This window comes from Mobula birostris, chromosome 6, assembly GCF_030028105.1.
Source record: "Mobula birostris isolate sMobBir1 chromosome 6, sMobBir1.hap1, whole genome shotgun sequence".
Classification (NCBI taxonomy): Eukaryota; Metazoa; Chordata; class Chondrichthyes; order Myliobatiformes; family Myliobatidae; genus Mobula; species Mobula birostris.
The window spans coordinates 136,608,377-136,630,938 of record NC_092375.1 but is presented as its reverse complement, the minus strand read 5'-3'; the positions used below and the strand labels follow the sequence as shown (position 1 = coordinate 136,630,938).

At 38.3% G+C, this 22,562-nt stretch overlaps 1 protein-coding gene across 8 annotated transcripts in view; it reads left to right on the top strand.

Annotated features, from left to right (window-relative positions):
- The window catches only part of raph1a (Ras association (RalGDS/AF-6) and pleckstrin homology domains 1a), a 206,489-nt gene extending 184,360 nt beyond the window's left edge, over positions 1-22,129 (top strand). For all 8 annotated transcript variants that reach the window (XM_072261418.1, XM_072261416.1, XM_072261417.1 and 5 more), the window contains 2 exons: positions 9,667-9,818; positions 13,220-22,129. In XM_072261418.1, coding sequence (XP_072117519.1) covers positions 9,667-9,818; positions 13,220-15,184 — 2,117 coding nt within the window. In that variant the 3' untranslated portion in view covers positions 15,185-22,129. The remainder of the gene's footprint in view (positions 1-9,666; positions 9,819-13,219) is intronic.
- Positions 22,130-22,562: the final 433 nt, after the last annotated feature.

Here is a 22,562-nt window from a genome sequence, read left to right as displayed (position 1 = left end):
CTGCACTGAAAACCAAGTTGGCTGAGAAATGAAAGGTGTCAGTTCTCTGGAATTGGCAACAAGTGGGTCATTTTTTGTTTATATTTCCATAGATGATGCAAAGACATTCCTGTAAGGTGGCAACAAATCATTGTGCCAGGTGTCCACTGTAGAGACACAGCAGATTCCAATGGACAGGATCACGGAATAAGAACTAGACAATGCAGGACTTGTATGCGGTGTACATTAGCACAAGGTGTTACAATGACTTTACATAAGAGTTTGTTGACGAGTGTAAAAAGAAAATCAGTATATGATTATCCATTGAAAATATCTGCTCAGTGCTATTAAGCAGGTAAATAAGTCCTAAGGGGCAATATTTGCATTTAATAACAAACAAATAAGATTGAAGTTGGAAGATTTGATAGTATGGACAACTGAAGGTTACATGGATAGATTTAGGCTGAGTTAATTACAAGGTGCTGGAAGTCTGAAGTACAAATTGAAAATGCTAGTGAGGCATCGCTTGCAAAGAAATAATCAAAGTTAATGTTTCAATATGAAGATCTTTCATCAGAACTGGAAACATGAGAAAACAAGTTAAAATGTGGGGCTGCTTGGGTGGAACAGAGACAGTGCAAAGCCAAGATGGTGTGTGTTGTTGAAGCCGTCTGGCTGGTAGATTAATGAAGGCAGTTAGAGATTATTTAAAAAGTAGCAAATGCCTGCAAGTGAAACTGTACCAGTGGGAAAAGGAAAGCTAAGTCAGTGTTGCAAGTGGATGACTTTCAGCAGAATTGGCCAGTCCTGATATACACAGAAAAAGCAGGCTATCTGAAGTTGTTGAATTCAATATCGAGTCTGGAAGGATATGGCGTTTCATATGTTCCTCATGCTTACATTGAACTTCATGATAGCAGTGCAGGAGGAGGTAGATAAGTCATTTTGGATGAAGAAGTGGCAAGCATCTAGAAGCAATTACCTTTTGAGGTCATTGAGAAGCTAAACATGAAGGCTCTGCAAATTTGTGACCTAGCCTGCTTTCAATTTCTGCTATGTCAAGGAGGCCACACTGTGAGTACCACATGTTGAAAGAAAAGCGTGCAAATTGCCATTTCACCTGGAAGACTGGTTGGATCCAAATGATGGGAAAGTTCGAAGTTCAAATTTAAAATCAAAGTATGTATACTATGCAGGTTTCCCCCGCCATCCGAAGGTAGAGCGTTCCTATGAAACGGTTCGTAAGCCGGAATGTCGTAAAGTGAAGCAGCAATTACCATTTATTTATGTGGAAAAAATTTGTGAGCATTCGCAGACCCAAAAAATAACATACCAAATCATGCCAAATAACACATAAAACCTAAAATAACAGTAACATATAGTAAAAGCAGGAATGATAAGACAAATACACAGCCTATATAAAGTAGAAATACTTTTCTACAATCACTGCCACGCTGTCCACCACAGCGAAAATCTCATGCAAACACTCTCTGATCTGGGCCGACATTTACGTGCCGGGTGGCACCTAATTAATTCGCTTGTTTATTTTGGTTATTTTCTTAAAGATGTGCTGGGTGCATGCCGGCTACCGCTGCATTGCTGCATTCTTCATAGCAATGTATCGATCCGCGGCCTGGAGGTTGGGGACCCTGGGGTGTCATCTCATCATCGTCTGTTTCCATCAGGGCAGGCAGGTCATCTTCCTCTATGTCTGCCTGCCTCAATGCCGAAGGTCGAGGTTCGTCGTCTGCTGTGGCTGATGTGGAAGGCTTGAAAAACAACAGTATGCTTGACTGCTTAGCCTCACACATTTTTCTATCAAACAGTTCTTTGTAAGCACTCAAACCATCCTGCAAATATGCCCTAAACCTACGTACCCTTTCAAAATTAAAATCATACTTTTCTGCAATCATTGTAGCGAAAATCTCATGCAGTTGCTTCACGTTCAGTTCCTGGACGACTTCACTTTCAGTCCGTTCGCTACTGCATTTGGTTTCAATTGTTATCCTTTCTTCTTCCAATTGCATCAGCTCTTCACCTATCAGTTCTTGGTCATGGGATGCCAAAACCTCTTCAACATCATCTTCGTCAGCTTCCACAAGACAAACTCACTTTGTCCTTACTTCGTTCACCACAATCGAAACGATTAATTATGTCTAGTTTTACGCTAAGTGTAACACCCTTATGAGCTCTTTTAGTCTTTTCCGATACCTGAGAACTCATCTTGCTGGAGGACTTCTGGTAGAGCTCATGGAGTGAAGTCGTGTTCTTGACTTGCTCCATTACCTCTGAGTTTTTCTTCTTATGATCAGCTATATTTTAATTAACCATTAAGGCATCGACTAAATTGGGCTCTTTGATAATCGGATGCTTTTAAGGTCTGCTATGTCTAAGAATGGAAAAAACGGGAAGGACGGCAAACCTCCGGTTAGACTGAAAGGTACCGATTTTCCTCCAACTGAACCACCGGTGACTTTGAAAGCTATATCGGATCTAATTCAAAGGGAAATTTCAACCTCTATTACGGAGCTGATTCGTGCGGAAATTTCAATTAATTTCCAGAAAATTGCCGATTCAATGGATAAAATACAAACATCTATCACGGAACATCAGTCGGCTATATCTAATGTTCAAAAATCCACGCAACAAAATGAACTCAAGATGGAGAAAATCGAAGAAAATTAATTAATGAAGAAGAAACTTGACTTCCTGACCTTTTAAAAACTCTGACTTAGAATCCAGAATGCGATGGCAGAATCTTCGAATGATTGGTGTGCGTGAAGCTATGGAATCTGACAACCCTATGAAGTATTTTTCTCAACTTTTAAAAGATGCATTTCCGACCAACCACCGTTACTGGATCGTGTTCACAGAGTTCCATCATACTCATCTAAGTCAGATAAACTTCGACATGTCATCTTACGTTTTCATTACTTTCAAGGCAAGGAGAAACTGTTTCGTTTCGTTCGATCTAAAGGTTACATTGCATTTTTGGATCTTAAGTTCCGATTCGTGGAGGATTTCAGCAAACCAATTCGGGATCAGCGGGTTCGTTACAGATCTGTGATGTCGGAACTCTACAAGATGGATTTAAAACCAGCGCTGCTTTACCCAGCACGTCTAAGGATTCGTACGTTGGATGGAGCCCTCCGTTTCTTTGAATCTCCATCGGATGCCCAGAGTTATCTGGATCAATTTTCACCTTCAACATCTTAATCGTAATTTTTAACTATCTCCGTTTGATCGGAGGTTGTGAATTTGTCGGCCTTAATTTTTTTTTGCCTTATATGGGCAGAAAGGTTTATTTTTGATTAATTAATATGGTTGCTAAACTTTCTTTCTATCTGCGTCATTCCTTTCTTTTTCCCAGGGGATTCTGGGTGGTTATTTCCTCAGCGTCATTCTACGTATTTCCTTTGAGGCCTTAAATTTTGTAGTTTCTAAATCTACTTTTTTTTGTAGGTTTTCATAATTAGTTTATGTTAATAATTTCATTTCTTTTTTTGTTTATTCATAGGGTCTGGGGTTTGTTGTGGTTTTTTTTATATTTTCTGGCTTTTTCTCTGTTATATTAGGTGTTTGTTTTAATTGATTTACTTTTTTTATTTTACTGTTTTATAACTAGCTGATCTTTTTTATATTTACACTTTTTTTTAGTGAGTGTCTATCGGAAGTCATGGGGGTAGTTTTAGTGCTCGCTTCTTTCTGGCTGGTCTGTTTTAGATTTAGCCTTGGGGTCATGGGGTGGGGGGTGGTGGGAGGGGCTTCACGTTTTAGTTTTTTTCTTCTTGGGCTATGTACACTATTGAAGTATTGGTTGCGTTCTCCTTCCCGGTATCTCTTATTTGTTCTGTTCCCTTTCCGGGTTCGTGGGTCGAGCCTATCGTCAATCATCCTTTTTGCGGGTTTACTTTAGGGTTTATGGAGTCTATTGTTAATTTTGTCTCCTGGAATACTAATGGTCTTAACCATCCTATTAAAAGGAAAAAAGTTTTTAAAGTGTTCCGGAGACTTAAAGCACAAATTTTATTTTTACAAGAGACCCATGTGCGGAGGGGGGACAGACTATGTTTTTTTTAAATTCTGGAAGGACCAACAGTTTCATTTGAACTCTAACGCTAAGATTCGAGGCGTCTCTATTTTTATAGACTCCTCAGTTACTTTTATACAACATGATATTATCTCTGATCCAAATGGAGATTTCTACTGGTTAGTGTCTACTATTTAATAAAAAGGTAGTTTTGGTTAATGTTTATGCTCCCAATATGGACTGTCCGGAATTTTATAAATCATTATTCAATCAGTTTCCGAATTTGAATGAGTTTTCATTGATCTGGGGCGGAGATCTTAATACCTGTTTATCTCCAGCTTTGGACCGTTCGGCTCCTCTACAGACTTTACCTAATAAATCTGCAACTTAGATTAATTCATTCCTCTCTGATTCTGGGTCGACGGACATTTGGCGTTTTTTGCATCCTCAGGAAAAAGATTTTTCTTTTTTTTCACATGTTCACCAGTCCTATTCAAGAATTGATTATTTCTTTATTGACTCTCGTCTTATTTCTTCAGTGATTAAATGTGATTATGACTCTAACCATTTCGGATCATGCTCCACTTAAGCTTTCTATTAAAATTCAGGCCAATACACAAAATAATAGACAATGGCGTTTTAATTCACTGTTGCTTCAGGACTCGGACTTTGTTAACTTTATGAATGAACAGATTGATCTTTTTTTTACAATTAACTATACAGAGAATATTTCTGTGAACATTCTTTGGGATACTTTTAAAGCTTATATTCGTGGTCAGATTATTTCGTATTCTGCTTTGAGGAAGAAGCTGAAGCAGGAGGAGTTGGTAATTGTGGACAAGATTAAGGAAATTGATAAGAAATATGTTACAGCTCCCTCTGAGGAGTTATATAAACAAAGAACTGAACTTCAAATGGAACACAGTTTATTGCTTTCGTCCTCGATTGTAAACCAATTAAAGAAAACAAGAAGTGAATTTTATGTACACAGTGACAAAATTGGCAAACTGTTGGCTAACCAATTGAAGTCTAATTATGCTAAATCTCAAATTAATCAGATTTATAATCAAAATGACCAACTGATACTTGATCATGCGGGGATTAATCAAACCACCTTTGATTTTTATTCTTCCTTATATCAATCAGAGTCTCCTCGAGACTCTAAATATATGAATGATTTTTTAAATAACCTAGACTTTCCTGAGATTTCACAGGATATGTCTTCTATGCTAGATACTCCCATTACCACTGATGAGATTAAGAATGTTATTTCCTCTATGAACTTGGGGAAAGCTCCTGGCCCTGATGGGTTTACCGTAGAATTTTATAAATGTTTTGCACCTTCATTAATCCCTTGGTTCTGTAGGGTTTTCGAGGCTTCATTAAAACTTGGTAAACTTCCTGAATCTTTCAATAGAGCATCAATCTCTTTAATATTAAAGAAGGATAAAGATCCTGCTCAATGTGCATCTTATAGACCAATATCTTTATTAAATGTTGATTCTAAAATTTTTCTAAGTTACTAGCAAACAGATTAGGAAAAAGTACTTCCTTTTATTATTTCAGAAGACCAAATGGGTTTTATTAAAGGTGGTTACTCTTTTTATAACATTCGCACACTGTTAAATATAGTTTATACCCCCTCACAAAATGTTCCTGAGTGTGTTATCCCTTTAGATGCTGAGAAAGCTTTTGACAGAGTAGAATGGCCTTACTTATTTAAGGTGCTTGAAATGTTTAATTTTAGCTTGAAATTTATGTCCTGGATCAAACTGTTATATCATTCTCCTGTGGCCTCAGTCCGTATTAACTCTCTAAGCTCACCTTTTTTCCCTCTTTTTCGAGGTACTCGACAAGGTTGTCCTCTTAGTCCGTTATTATTTGATATTGCATTAGAACCTCTTGCAATTGCTATTCGAGAATCTCCAAATATTACTGGGATAACTCGGGGCTTAAAGTCCCATAAAGTATCACTCTATGCTGATGACTTACTTTTATATATTTCTAATCCTCAAAAATCCATCCCTGCTGCTTTAGAGTTATTAGCACAATTTAGTCTCTTTTCAGGTTATAAATTAAATCTTAGTAAGAGTGAACTTTGCCCGATTAATAAACAACTTCCCTTAACTTTGTTTAAATTGATTAATAATTATTTTTCATATCTTGGGATTAAAATTACTTGTAAATACAAAGATTTATTTAAGATTAACTTTTTACCCTTAATTGACCATATTACTCAACTTTCATCTAAATGGTTTCCTTTATATTTAACTTTGATTGGTCGTATTAATGCAGTTAAGATGTTTTTTCTGCCAAAATTTCTATATATATTTCAGGCATTACCGATTTTTGTTCCAAAATCTTTTTTTGATAAAGTTGACTCAAAAATTTCTTCATTTATTTGGCAAAATAAAAACCCGAGACTGGATAAAATACATTTACAGAAAGCTAAGAGAGATGGAGGTTTAGTATTACCTAACTTTAGATTCTATTATTGGGCAATTAATATTTGACATATGAAATTTTGGTTACTTGACCAGGATATACTATCCATTCCTAAATGGGTAGCATTGGAATTACAATCTGTTCAGGGCTATACACTTGGCTCTATTTTAGGTTCCTCTCTCCCTTTTGATTTGAAACGCCTCAAACAGGTATCTAACCCGATAGTTAAATATACCTTACGTATTTGGTTTCAATTCAGAAAATTTTTTGATCTTAACCAATTCGGGCTAGCGATTCGTATTTTAAGTAACATTTTTTCCTCCCTCTTTTACAGATCGTGCTTTTCAAATTTGGAAGACTAAGGGTATTTCACGGTTTTTGGATTTATTTTTAGATGGTTCCCTTATGTCTTTTGAACAATTATCTAATAAATACAATTTATCAAGAATACATTTTTTTTTTAGGTATCTACAAGTTAGAAATTTCCTAAGTACTATACTTTCTTCTTTTCCAATGCTTCCTCCTACATACATTTTAGATACTATAATTAACCTTAATCCATGTCAGAAAGGTGCATCGGCTATGATTTATAATATTATTATGAAACTTAGGAAAGCTCCATTTGATAAGATTAGGGTAGATTGGGAACAGGAATTGGGGCCTATCATTTCTGTGGATGATTGGGGGCAGATTTTACAATTAGTCAATACTTCCTCTATCTGTGCTAAACATTCCCTAATTCAATTTAAAGTTGTTCATAGAGCACATATGTCCAAAGATAAATTAGCTTGCTTTTATTCTCATATTAATCCTTTTTGTGATAGATGTCCGGGGCAGATAGCCTCTTTAACTCATATGTTTTGGTCTTGTCCTACTCTGGAAACTTTTTGGAGAGACATTTTTAATATTATCTCAAAGGTATTGAATATAGATATCGCTCCTCACCCTATTACTGCTATCTTTGGACTACCTAAAATTTCCAGTAATCTTTCTCCTTCAGCGCGTAGAATGATTGCATTTCTTACTTTAATGGCGAAAAGATGCATCTTACAACATTGGAAAGAGCTTAATGCTCCAACTACCTTTTTTTGGTTTTCTCAGACGATATTATGCTTGAATTTGGAGAAAATTAGAAGCAACCTTTATGATTCCTCACTTAAATTTGAACAGACCTGGAGATCTTTTATTCAATATTTTCATTTAATGTAATTTTTTTTCCTTTTTTTTGCTCCATATTTATATACCCTTGTTTTTTTTTACTGTTTTTAGTGGAGGTCGGGTTTGAGGACGTGATTTTAAGTTCTTTAACTCTACTTGGTTCCAAGTTAGCCCATTGCTTTGCTTTGCTTTGCTTTTAGTTAGTTGCACAGTGGGTTTTTTTTGGGGTTTTTTTTTCCTTTTCTCTATTGATATATATGTATATATATAAAAATTAGTATACTATTATGTTACCTTAGTATGTTATGTTTAAATTACATTGTATCACTTTTTTTCTGTATTAATATCTTCTGTAATTTTATTATATTCTAACAGTGTATTAGTGGCTATATGGCTTACCTTTTTGTATACTTATTCAATAAAAAGATTTAAAAAGAAAGAAAGAGAACTCATCTTGCTAACGGATGCTCAAAATAAATTGACATAAAGCACAGATGCTCACAGGCACATGTTTAAGCAATGCCGTCTAGAATGCAGTTCCGGGGGAGGAGCTTGGCTGCTTGGGGCGCACGCTGCCTTTTTTTGTAACAGTGAAAACACCTTCTGTTAGCAAAAACAGGTAACGTAGGTCTTTCATAACAGCGAGGTTTCGTAAAGCGAACTTTCAAAAAGCGGGGGACATCTGTATACAACCTTGAGATTCATCTTCTTGAAGGCAGCCACAAAACAATGAAACAATAGAATTCATTAAGCAGGTGCGAGCTCGCTCACTCACCCAATTGCAAAAAAAAAGGACGAATCTCGCAAATAGTAAAAGAAATACACAAAAACAGATGGAACGTGAAGTTCAGAAAAGTTGGTGGAAAAAGGATAGGTATTCCATCTTCTGCATTTACATAGATTTACATGGCTTCTAGATATTTGTTCTGTTTTGTAACCTACCACAGTGCTGGCATTGTGCTGAGTGAGGTTCAAATGCTGCATGGAGCTTCTCCATTTTGAATGAGGGTGCCTTTAACCAAGTTCAGATCGCCAGATAAGTGTATACTCGGGAATGGTTGGGTGGTCAATATTTTTGTGTTGTTACCATTGCAAGGTAGATCTGATGAAATATGTATGAAGATAAAAGCAGCAAATGTTGGAAATATTACACATTTTGGATAGGTTCTGTGGAATGGAAAATATATTGGGTGTGCTAACTCACCAGTTCTTAAAGATGATCTCTCTGAAATACTAACTTTCTTTCTTCATGGATGCTGTCTGACAAACTAGATCTTACCAACATCTATTGTTTTCAGATTTGTGACATCCACAGAATTTTGCTCTAATGGACATAATGATACAGACAAAAGGAATAAGCAGTGTCTGCCAGTAAATAATTTAAATAAGAACCAGGCTCAAAGAATTTAAAATAAGAAGGAAAGTGAAATGGAAATGACAGGGAAAGAGAGAACAAGAGAATGGTAGTTAACAAAACTGAACACAGGTCTTCAGTTGGCAAGTAAATAGTCAGCAGATTCTGAGAGGACCTTAATAATTTTGAAAAAACAGTTGGGAAGGTACATGGATTGGAAAGGTTTTAAAGGCTAAGGGTCAAATTCTGGCAAAAAGGACTAGCTTAATTGGATTACTTGGTTGGCATGGAGCAATTGAGCCAAAGGACCTGTCTCTGTGTTGCATAACTCTGATTCTTTGATATTTTAGAGGAAAACTACTGGAGTTAGAATGTGAACAAGGAATGAAAGGGCTGCAAGAATTACTCATTTTTTCCCCAATGTTTTTATGAAACAGGAGGGAATGCAAAAGATGAGAGAAAATGTTGAGATAAAGCTACCCCTAAACTTTCTAGCAGCAGTGTTTGCTTTACAAAGTTTGAAGTAATGGGAATTTGATAAACTCTTTGAAATATTTGGGTAGACAGTTACTCTTACTTAAAGTGGATTTTAAATAAAGTATCAGCAGCAGTAGGTGTGATGATATATTTAACATCTCATGCTATTTGCAAATCAGGAAGTCAGTGATATAATTTGAATTTATCTTCCTTATTTTCGCAGAATCCCATTCAAATCATTCGAATCAGTCAGACAGTGGTGTTTCTGATTTGCAGTCTACGGGTCATGTTCGCTCCCAAAGTATTGTCAGCTCCATCTTCTCAGAGGCTTGGAAAAGGGGCACTCAATTGGAGGAGCAGCAACAACACTCCAAGGTAAGAAAAAAGTAATCTATCCTCCTGAGCTCGAAAGAAAAAGTACTTGAATCTGTCTTCAACTTTAAAGATGAGTATTTTTGGTTACTGAAACACAAGAAATGGGGGGGAGGGGGCCGGTGGGAATCTACAAGTTGATTCTTTCTGGCATGTAGTGAATTCATGGGAATAATTGGAGAAAGCAAAGTTTACAGTCCAGGCCATGAGAATTTAGCATTTCTGCCAAGGTAAAGTTCTTTCTTTGGCCTCCTGCAATGAAATTCAGTATAACATTAAGGAATAATTTTTTGACTAGATGTGCTATCACCTTACAAATGCATTTTTCAGTTCTACAGCATAATTTCTAGACTTCTCCATATCCCTTCAGCATCCCAGTTTTTGAGATTAATCATTCCTGCATTCCACCTTACTGCCTCTACATTTTTCATCCCCAGCTCTTCCATCTGTACAATTTAAACTTCCTTTAATTTCAAAATATTTTCACTGAGTGAACATTTCAGGGCAATGACAACTTTATACGTCCCTCTGTATATGTTGCCTGGCCTGTTTAGCAGCATTTTCACTATATTTAGCTTTTATTTCATATTTTCTACCTTCACAGTATTTTGCATTTTTTATTTTTATAGTATGGTCTGCCATCATTTTATCTCATTTCTTCCTCATCAAATGTGGAAGAAAGGAAGAAGACTATTTAAAATCCCACAGCTAACATAAAGGAAAAACACACAATGTTTTAAAAACTGGCATTGAAGGAAGGAAAAGATGAGAACGAGAGGATAATGCATTATTCACATGTAACTAGTTCTGCTGCCTGTCTACCATAACCTATTTCCATGAGCATTGTCTGATTTGAATCCTTCAGAAGATGTAAAAACATAGCTTATCATCGCAGCCTAAAAGTGGTTCATCTTTTGTGTTACCTTTGGGAAATATCTTATGAGGAAAAGGGCTTAAAGGGAATATGGATTGCATAAGTTCATTGGCAAGCAATTCAACTCAGCAGTGGTCAAGCAATTGGACTCAGCCACTTAAAAGCAGAATAAATACAGTTTCACACCTCTAAGAATCATTTTGGCTATCTAAGAAACCTAGCAATTGGACAACCCCTTCTATATTGCCATGGCTGTATGTATATTGAATTATAAATTATATAATATTGAAAACCATCCTTTCATTCCATTTTATAACTCAGGCCTTTTCCTTCCAAGTATTATTTATCTGTGTTCTTTGAGCATCAATGGTTCTACCAATTGGAAAATTTTCTCTTATCTACTTCCTATAAAATCCTTTTTGTATTTTGTCTATGATTTTCTACCCTAAGAATAACCATCCTGCTACTTGTAACTAATTCCTTGATTGATGGTATTTTTCAATTGAGTTTTCTGTGTAAGGCCTTAACATTCTTTCAATTCCTCAGCTGTGGTCTAACTATGATTAACAAAATATTTTGTAACTTTCCACCTTCTGTACTGTTTGCTTTCAAAAAGCCAAGGATCCCACACCTTTTGGAAATCCTTATTGTCTCATTATGTCACCTTCGAAGATTTGTATTTGCAAACCATCAGGTCTTTTCTGTATAGCACCTCCTCCCAATTAAACCTACAACATCAAGGTTGTATCATTTTTTCTCATTGTTTCTTTGTAAAAATATTATTTCACACTTGACTACATTAAAGCAACACACATCAAAGTTGCTGGTGAACGCAGCAGGCCATGCAGCATCTCTAGGAAGAGGTACAGACCCAGGGTCTCAGCCTGAAAGGTCGACTGTACCTCTTCCTGGAGATGCTGCTTGGCCTGCTGTGTTCACCAGCAACTTTGATGTGTGTTGCTTGAATTTCCAGCATCTGCAGAATTCCTGTTGTTTGACTACATTAAATTTCATTTATCAAGTGTACTATTTCATAATATATCAGTAATTCAAACAGCATATGCTTCCATTTTAAAAGAATATGATCAGGGTTTAATTAAGCTCATGATTATTTGATTTTATTTATTATTTTTTATTCAGAGATGCTGCACGGTAATCAGCTCTTCTAGCCAACAAGCCTATATCACTCAGTTACACCCGCGTGACCAATTATCATACTTGCTGTGCCTTTGGACTGTGGGAGGAAGCCCATGTGTCACGGGGAGAATGTGCAAACTCCTTACAGACAATGGTGAATTGAACCCAGGTTGCTGGCACTGTAATAGCATCACACTAATGACTACACTACAGTGCTCTCTAATTATTTTTCATTGGGAATGTACTAATTTTCCTAGCTAATAGGAAAGGGCCTGAGATTGCATTCAGGCGTTAAGTTTTGCTGTCAGCAACTAATGTAATTACATTGTAATGTGTTAGGATGATGTCCTCTAATAAGAATTTACCTTGTGTTCCAACAACAGATAAAACACTATTTAGCATTTGATCATATCCAGCTGTAATTATTCTTTTTATCCCTAAGTCAGTTTTAACAAGTAACCGATAAACACAAATATGGAAAAATATAAAGCAAAGGAAATCAGGAAGTTTTAGTTTCCTGAATGAGATGAACTAACCTTGCAAAAAAACTGTAATTATCCTGGTGCAATTTAACCTCTTGATGCTTGAACTGGTACCACCGTTGACGGTCAGCTATGAATGTAATTGAACTTTCCAAATCGTTTTTTTAAAATGGACTAAGTTGATATTACTTTGCAGAGAATTAGTGTCTAGATCAGTTACACAGGCAAGTTGTTCAGGGTGGCTTAGTAATTAGCCCTTAATGTTATTTGTGGCATTATCTTGAAAGTGAGTATCACACACAGTTTAATTGTCATTTGTGTTGGAGGTAGGTTGAACAATCTGTTCTGGTTGCTGTTGAGCTTCTGTATACTATCTGATAACAGAACAAGCAATTGGCTTGACTTCCTTCCCATCACTGTAAGTGTAAATGTTTATTGCCTCTGACGTTATTATGCCAGTGTTTGCCGGGTACAAAATAAACTACCACCAAGAAGAACAAGTATGTCAGGTACAAGGTTGTCAGCAGATTGCCATCCGAGTTGCACGGCATCCTGACCTGGAAATGTAACACAACTTTCTTTATCATCACTGGATCTAAATCCTGGAATTGTGTTACCTAGTAGGAGAAGAGGTTAAACAAAGATTTCTCACCTTGGTTCATATCTAGTAGGATCTGCTGACAGGAGATACCTTTGGAAAGTCTTTGATCCTGACATGTTCCCTCAGCACTTGCAGGGATCAATTTAGAGCATCATAACGATTATGCCACTAGATTGGTAATCCAAAGATCTAGACTGGTAATCCAAATACCTGAACTGGACTGAGGGAATAGGGTTTCTATTGAAAATGATGATTTTGGACTGATGTTCTGGAGAATTCTGGTAACTTTGTATTTATTTTCTTTCTACAGATCAGGACAGATTCAGTCAGATCCTACCCTTCTGTGCCACCGACTTCCCCTCAGACCAGGGTCAGTGTGCCTCATGTGGCACCACAGCCCTCTCCTCCCCCTCCACCACCCCCTCCGCCACCACCTCCACCTCCCCCACCTGCTGCCACACTCAACAAATACAGCACAATCAGCAGAGAGCAGTCAAGCAAACGGCCACCTCCGCCTTCTTTTGCAACACTGCCCGTGGGCCAGCAGGTCCTCCCCCCACCTCCACCCTCACAACTTGTGAAGCCCCAGCTGCTGATGGAAAGTGGTGCTCAGAGTACTTCACCAGTCTCCTCAATGCCACCACCTCCATCACCACTTCAGGCAGCCTCTACTCCATCTCCTCTTAAACCAGAACTGCCTAGCCCTACTCCCATGGTTCCTGCCTTCACACCTCCACCTCCACCACAGAAGATGCAACAGCAATGTGTTCTCTTACCTTCCCAGCAGTCCCTAGCTCCTCCTCCACCACCTCCGCCTCCACCTCCACCTCCACCACCACCACCTCCTCCACCACCACCTCCTCCATTACCTCCACTGCAGGGTACTGTCACCAAAAAGATAGGTGTGCCTTTCGAGGCCCCTCTAAGTCATCAGCCTGAAAAAGCTTCCAAACTAGCAACACAAAGTGCTATTCAAATGGACCCCCCTCCAGCACTTTCCCCTCCACCACTTTCAGTAAAAGCATCTAGGTTCTCAGCTGCACAGGTCTCACTGCCCCCACCCCCACCCTTGGGTCCCCCTTCTCATACAACCGCAACAAAGCAATCAGCTGTGTCTGCAGACCAAATGCCAGTCATTCCATCTCCTGCTGTTTCCATAGTGAAACAGACCTTAAGCCAGTTCCAGCCTCTACCCGCAGCCTCAAGTGCAAAGTCATCACCTGCCCCACTTCAAACTCCTACATCTCCCCCAGCTGTGAAAGCAAAACCCAAATGGCAACCAGGTTCCCTCCCATCACCTGAGTTTCCCCCTCCACCTCCTGAAAGCAGTCTACCCCAGCCTCCTCCCCTTAACCCTACCCCCCCTCCCACCCCAGTCAAATCAACTTCAGTCAAAAAACCTCAGAAAACATCCAGTCCTGGTGGAAAGAAGCCGCCTCCCACACCTCAGAGACACTCCAGTATAAAAGGACCCAGTTGTACAGATGCAAAAGAATCCAGAAAACCCGTGGAATCTCTCGGTAATAAGTCTGAACAACCAACAATACCTTCAGGACCTCCCACACCAGATATGAATGCCTCTCCACCTGCCCCTCCGAAGCCTGGTAAATTAAATTTGGCTGCAGTTAACTTGATGTTCCCACCAGGAGGGCCGCCAAGCAAAGGACCAGGAGTTCCAGCTGTTCCAAAGGAGCCTGTTTCTGAGTTTCCTTCACCACCTTCAGATTCAGATTTCCCTCCCCCACCTCCAGATCTAGATCTTCTACCCCCTCCTCCATTGGAGATGGCACCTCCTGGCTTTTCCAATGCTGTCCCACTCAAGGTAGCAGTAGTAAATCCTCAGCCTCAGACGTGGTCCAAATCTTCAATGAAGAAAGCACCACCTCCAGTACTTCCCAAAAGGAGTGACAGCACTCGCTTAACACAGGGAGAGTCTTTGGAACACCAGGTTCCTCCCATTGCTTCAGTACCGGTGTCTCCTAAGCCTGCCTTGTCTGTGCAGCCTCATTTTCTGGCTGACCTCAATAGGACTCTGCAGAGAAAGTCCTTCACTCGACATGGCTCGCTGGCTTCCACACGACCATCCAAGACGGAACACATCACCACCATGGACGACATGGCACTTCCTCCTCCTCCTCCTGAATTGCTTTTTGACCAGGAGTCAACCAGTTCATATGCTTCTGGCAACATCTCAGGCTATGCAACGTTACGGCGTGGACCACCTCCTGCTCCACCCAAACGGGGTGACAACACCAAGTTGAGTAGAGACTGTTAATGAGTCAGCTGCCTGAGCACTGTTTACATGCTGCCCTATACACTCATAATCTGCAGAATTCGGAGCCGTACATTAACTGCTTTTCTTAAAACCCTGGCTGCGTACACCTTCCAACCAAGTTAAATCAATTACCCTTCGTAGGATTGCTTGTCCTTGGATCAGTGGAGTGTTGTGTTTCATTTGTAAAGTCAAATTGCTCTACTCGTGTAAATATAGATGCTTTGATATATAATGGGACCTAGTGTTGGGATAGATGCTGAGTTTTTGTGCTTCAAAGCTTCCCAGTTAGTAATGGCGGGGGGGGGGGGTAGGGTGGGGGATGCGTGGTTCTGTCTTTATTAACATTGGAAGATGTCTTAATTAGCACCTTTCCAGTGTAATAATTTCCAATGCAGACTTTTGTAATAGGAAGCTCAGGTTTAAAGAGGGATTATCCCCTTGAATTGTAAGGGAAGTACTGTTGTGTTTTTTTTCTGTTGAACTTCAACATTTGCGTGTTTCGTGTCAAAATAAATCTGAGAGTATTCTGAGCTCCTCAATTTCACATTTTCTGATCACAGCAGAATAAAGAAATACTACAGTTTAAAGGAATGGCAATGATTCTGAAAAATATTAGTTATCAGTTGGAATCTGATTTGTCTAAAAGTAGGACAGATTGAGAACTAGATTGCATAGGTCTGACTGAACCTTCTCCAAACCAAAGCGTTGATGGTGTAAACACACTAAATTTCTAAGTTGGCATATTGAAGTCTAAAAGCAGGGCAGCAATGAATTTCAAAAATGTTGAAATTTCTTTGCACTCTAGGGAATAGCCATACAGGCGACCCCAGCATTGTGACTGTGCAACAGAAATTCACTTGTACAGCATTGAGAAATCACTACCAAAAATGAATAGAATTTGTGTAAGGAAAAAGGAACTATTTTCTAACTTGCATATTTTGACATTTGAACAGATCACATGGCTTCAGGTTATGGAAGGTCACAATGCGGACTATTTTCTAGGAATGCAACCCACCTGTAATGTCAGGGTCATCTGTATTGCTTTGTACAGGTCAAAGAACAGGATCAGGATTACAACCACATTGTTTTTTTTTTTTTTGCAATTGTCTTACTTGTTTTCATTAATCCTTTAGTTGAAGATGTTTGCAGATGAGCCCAGTAGGCAAAAAGGTTCTGAGATTCAATCATTGCTTTTCTCAGCTACAACTACATCAGAGTGGTATGGGAAGAAGTCGTCCGCTAACTGGAAAAATTCCGGATGAGACGTACCTTTCCTTTTCTAACCAACTGAGGGATGCAGTTGGTTTTGTGCCTGTCAGCTGAAGAAGTCAGTAGTTGCCTGAACATGTAATAGCAAGAAAATATGTGCAGTAGAAGTGAAAATTTGGCTGGGTTATGATGCCCTCTTCCTGACATTATAAAGAAGGTAATAGCTCGGAAAATATTGCTTGTGCATCCAAGTGCAGCAAGGCACTTGAGAGAAAAGGGGGACAGAAGTGGGGGATAAAGAAATTGCCTTAAACATCCAAGGAAAATAAAGTTTGATTTAATGACAGACTCAGACAGAATTTTTTTTCAAACCAGTTAACTAATTTGCCTCCTTGTAGAAATGTCAGCTAGATCAAAGAGCCAAAAACTAAAAAAAAACTTTTTTTAAAAAAAAAATCTGAGGTTCTAGTCCACTGCTCTGTGACCTACAGTTTATGCTGTATGACAAGATTGTATCTCAGTTTCTTAGGCAGGTTTCACCCATGAGGACACCAACCCTGTTGCCTTGCAGAATATAGTAAGACAAGGTTGGAGGTCAAGTGCAATTAACAAACATCTACCATCCCTCTGGCATATTTGCATTCTATATTCATTCATGCTCCAGGTAACAAACTGATGACTACAGAAAACCATCCTTCCAGTATGCAATGCATTGTGTTTTGTTGCATGGAGTGTAACTAATAGCAGAGAAACTCAAATTTCTGCTAAAGGATTGCATGAGAGATCTTCCTTTAAATTTCAATGAAACTTAAGAGTATTCAGCCCATTGGGACTGTACCAGCTCCTTGTTTTTGCAATTGGCCATGCATTTTTTTTTTCCTGGGAATGGAAAATAGGTATCTGCCCTATTCCTTTTAAAATCCAATCCTGCATCATTTCAAGCACAATAACAGATCACCAAACCTCACTGTTAAAAGAAAATATTTCCTCATTCGCTTCCTTTTAACACCTATCTTAATTTTGTGTAAGCCAGTTACCAGCAATCCTACCAGTGAAAATAATTTCACTTTATTAAATGCCTTAATAATTTTGAAGATCTCTATTAAATCTTCATCTCTTTGCTCCATGAGCAATCACAGCTGCTTTAGTCTCTCTAAATAACTACGCCCTCTTCACTGGTGTCTTCTTCCCAGTACGAAGTACAGTGACAATTCTGTTATACGTATCAGCACTTTATTTATTGATTTACAATGAACAGTTCTATATCCACACTACTTATAGTGACAAAAGTTCAGCCAATATTAGTGTGGCTTAAATATTACCAGCTGGCATCAGCTTTTTGAGTAAGATTGATAATAGTGATTGTTTTAATTGCTACTTGCTGTGAAAATTTTGCACGTCTGCCAGTACTCTGCACTGAGTTCCAGTGACACATTGTATAATGTTTCCATTTCCCACAGTAAAACCCGGTGTATCAATATGTTCTCATTCCTACAGTCCATCTTCTGTAGGAAGATTCCAGTACACAACAGAGCACCCCACATACAGTCTTTGGTGCAGCACATTCTGCATTTACTTCTGAATACCTAGTGTCTAGTATTCCCATTTACTACAGCAAATCTCCCATACAGTGTTCTTATTCGCTGCAGAATGGTGGGTACAGATCATTTTCGTTCTCTGCGACACCTAGTGCTCTGGTAGAGTATACCCATTCATTGCAGCATTAACTGTGGACAGTATTTGCATTCATTAAAACATTTGTGCTGTATACAGTATCCCATTTCACTGCAACACACCCTACCCACAGTATTCCAATTCATTACAGTGCTTCCTGCATACAAATAGTATTCCCTTTCATTAAAGTGTACCCTGTCTACAGTCCTCTCATTCACTGCGACAAATCCTGGTAGCATTCAGTGCTTTCCCATTTACTGCAGAATACTCTTTCTATGCTGCTCCTATTCACGGCAACTTTGAAAGCACTTCATCCAGATAGTATTTTAGTGCCCTGTTCAAGCTTGATAGGTGCTCATTGCATGGGTGTGAACTCCGGTGAATCAGATTTTACACTTGATGCTATTGGCCCTTTTTTCAATTTGTATATCACCCAAGCATTAAAAGACAATGATATGATACCTGGTCTCCTTGAAAGGGAGTTCTAAATAGAAGCTACTGTGATAAATGCTTTCTGCTACATGTTGTTTATTTGTGATTTATACATTTTCCTTAACAATGAAAGAATAATCAAATTTAATTTTCTGGTATCTGATCGGTTCACATACAATTTATGATCACTGTTTTTATAAATTTCTGGATGGAAACGAGAGTATGGTTTACAGGGAAAATACAGGATAGCACAAATAACCTAATAGTAACATCTCTTGCCATTTAGCTTAAATCTTTGATTACCTGCCTTTCTGTTTTCTTTATGTACTCTAAATTTGTATTGATATTAACCCTCCCTTCAATCCTTAAGGCCTAAGAATAAACCTGTAATCTCAGTCTCTCCATATAAATAAGTTCCTTCATTGCTGGTATTCATTCTAATAAATCTCCCTTTTTCCCTCTCCAAGGCGTTGACATTCTTCCTTCTTTGTAGTTCAAAGAAGTTGAACAAGGCCCCTAACAAAGTACTAATTAATGAATTAGAAAGATTTACTAGACTCCCTTGTTTTATTAACTCCTGTTTATAAAACCAGGGATACCAAATTCTGCGACAATTTGTTCTAGTACCTTCAGTGATTTCAGTACATTGATGTCTGAGTGGCTGCCTATTCTACTTTAATATTACGCCACTTTGTTCATATTGTTTCACCTCATTCGTAATTTAAAATGTCCTTGTATTAAATGTAATCTGACTTGAATCTATGCTCCTGAAATTTGCTGCAACCTTTCTCATAGTGTACTGTTTTTAAGTTTCTTGCCATCTACAAGTCCTGATGATTAATATTTATTGAAGAACAGAGATCCTAAAACTGAAATTGAACGGCAAAATAGCACTTTTTTGAAGACTGAAAAACCGCTGCCACCAACTTTGTCCTTTTACAGAAATAAAAAGGAAATGACAATTTGATGAGGAACAAGGATTGGTTAGGGTATTTGTATTTTTGTATTTTTAGGAATAAGTGATTTAAAAATAATGCCATTATATCATAGAGTGCTACTGCCATAAAAGCATTTCCTCTGTCCTCCTTTAGATGTAGATAGTTAAAACAGCTCCATCATGTAATTCACTCCCAAAAGAAAAGGAAAGTAATTTGAAAATCTCTTAAGCATGTCTTTTTTTTATCCTGAGGACCAATCAGTCTGGCTAGGAAAAATTTTAACTTTGGTCTGAATGCCTTGGCATTTGATGATTAAAAGGAGAAAATCCATAGCCATTTTACAAGTTGGTTGAAAAGTAAATAATTGGATACTGCTGGATGAAATTGTGGAAGAGGTTTGTAACTTAGCGAATCCCATATCAACAAGTAAGAAATGCAGATGCTAGAAATCTGATGTATAAGCAGAAAACTCTGAAAATACTCACCTGGTTAAACGGCACCTCTGATCAGGGTTTGTATTCTGGCAACAAAACAATCTCCTGATGTAGAGTATTTTCACTGGATTTTTTCAGTGTAGTTTGGAGCATGATCAGGAAGCACAGGAGAAAATTCTATTTTATTCATAAGAAAATCAAGAGCAAAATATGAAGTCTGCTGATTTATTAGCTTCCATTACCACTGATGCCAAGAGTTTGGTCATGGATTTTGTCTCTGTTTGTTTGATGTTATTTAAGAATAGAGCTCTGATATTGGATCTGAAGTAACATCAAACATCAAGCCTTTTGCAGAGGACCTAGAAAATGATATCATCTCCTCTACTTTCCTCGTTCACAGGTTTGGGATTATTGCTGAAAAGATTTGCCGATTTGCTCCAATTGACTAATACGAATTGCAATCACACTATCCTGGTGATGGAGGGAGGAAAAGGAGACTGATCTCATGATTAGATGTGTTGTAGATAGTGTTCAGTTTATTGTGTATTGTAGATGGAATCTCTGAGGATCCAGATAGTGAGCAGAGACTTATTGTTGTCAGTCATGGGTAGCCTTTGTTGTTACTTTCCCATCCACATTATAGATGGTTTCCTTCTGATAATTCTCCCTTGCTTCTTATGGACCACATTCATGCATTTTGTATTGGTAGAGTTGTCTGGTGGACTGGGGAAGAGGACTCGAGTGGTCATTCAAACCTTCATGGGGAAAGGTGGCTTTTGATTCCCAACAGCTGTCACTCAAAGGATCAAATGGGAAATTGTTTTTATTGTCAATTGTCTGTTGCACACTTGGTACATAAAATCCTCACAGAAAGCTTGATGTTATCAGTATGTGGTTGATGTATGCTTTGGAGAAGATTTAATACAATGAGTGAAGAGAAAGGAATTTGTAATCCATTGTAAGTATCCATATCTGTTTTAAATCATTTTAAAATAAAGTATTGAGATTTTAGAAGACCATCTTATCCATGCTTCTGTTCAAACACATTACTGATATGGGGAAAGGGGTGAATGGGGAAGGACAGTGGTAATAGGAGTGAATGTGAAAAAGGACAAGGTTTGTACCAAAGACAAAAATGAATTATTTTTAGCCAAAGAATTAGTAGTGGTTGGTGAAATTATTGAGCTGGAAGATGCTCATGGGCATTGTCCTTTTAGGACTGTTTCTGGTTTTGCCATTGTTAATATGGTTATATCAGCATAGAGAAAAATATGTTATCAAAGGACTTGAGTTAATGCAAAGGATTTGGATTGGTTTCTGATGTTTATGATTCTCTCTTTGTCTCTCTCTTCCCCCCCTCCCCTAGGTTTAGTAGGGTAGCTCAATTTTCTAATAAATGAAACACAGACTCAGATGATTGTTCTGCTTGTCTTTCCACTTCAGTAATCATGAACCCCATTGACCAACCTTCTAAGCGCTGGAGTCAACTGCAGTTCTGGCAAAGACCAGTGTTAGTGTTGTTGCTGTGTGTATCTAGGAAGCTGCAATGTCGTCTTCTCTTCTGTCATTTTGTTGATACACAATTCTCATTAGAATGCAATCAAATCATTATTTAGCTATGGTTGATTCTGTATCACCTTCTGTAGTATTGCTGGAGGTGGTTTGTGAGGATAGATGAGAGGTAGGTATGTGGTTGTTCCAAGAGGTCCAAGATGGGTGTAATTCATAGTTTAATGTGGGCTCAGCTCCTCACTGGTATCTGTATAATTCTGGGAGACTGGAGAATGTTTTGCCTTTAAATGGACACAAGTATCAGCCTGAACCCTATCTGAACTGATTAAAAATGTTGCAGCCATTTGCAACCTACCATGATCAATTAAAGCCATGTTTCTATATTATATTAAGGTAAACAGTGCTGATTTTTGTTTTGTTGTATACTTTATGAATGCTGCTGGTTAACTGTAAGGGCTGTTGGCTTTGTTCATCAATGTAAACCAATTGCCACAGCTTACAAATAAAGGCCACTCTCATCACTTCTCTGGGAGTGGTCAGCTGGCTGGCCTCAAGGGACTGATCATGTGTCAAAGTGGGAGTGTAATATTGTATATAATTTCTGCCCCCCTCCATGTTCACTTTAAGAGAACATATGCAAGTTCATTTTTTAAATGTAAACTCTAAAATGTATTAATACTGGAGACTGTAATTAATGCATGACAAACTTATAACAGTTTTTATGACAATAAATTGATTTCAACTTGCGTGTGTATCTTTTGTTCCATGTAAACTCACTCAGGCTTGGATTTTCAGAAGGCTTTTGACAAGGTGCCATACATGAGGCTGCTTAACAAGAGCTCATGGTATTACAGGAAAGATACTAGCATGGATCGAGCATTGGCTGAGCCAAAGGGTGGGAATCAGGGGGCCTCTACTGTTTGGCTGCTGGTGATGAATGGTGTTCTGCCGGGCTTGGTGTTGGGACTGCTTCTTTTTATGTTATATATCAATGATTTGGATGAAGGGATCAATGGCTTTCTGCCCAAGTTTGCAGATGATTCGAAGATAGGTGGAGGGGCAGGTAGTCTTGAGGGAGCAGAGGGGCTGCAGAAGGACTTGGACAGATTAGGAGAATGGGCAAAGAAGTGGCAGGTGGAATATAGTGTAGGGCAGTAGAAAAATTAAAGAGTAGACTAT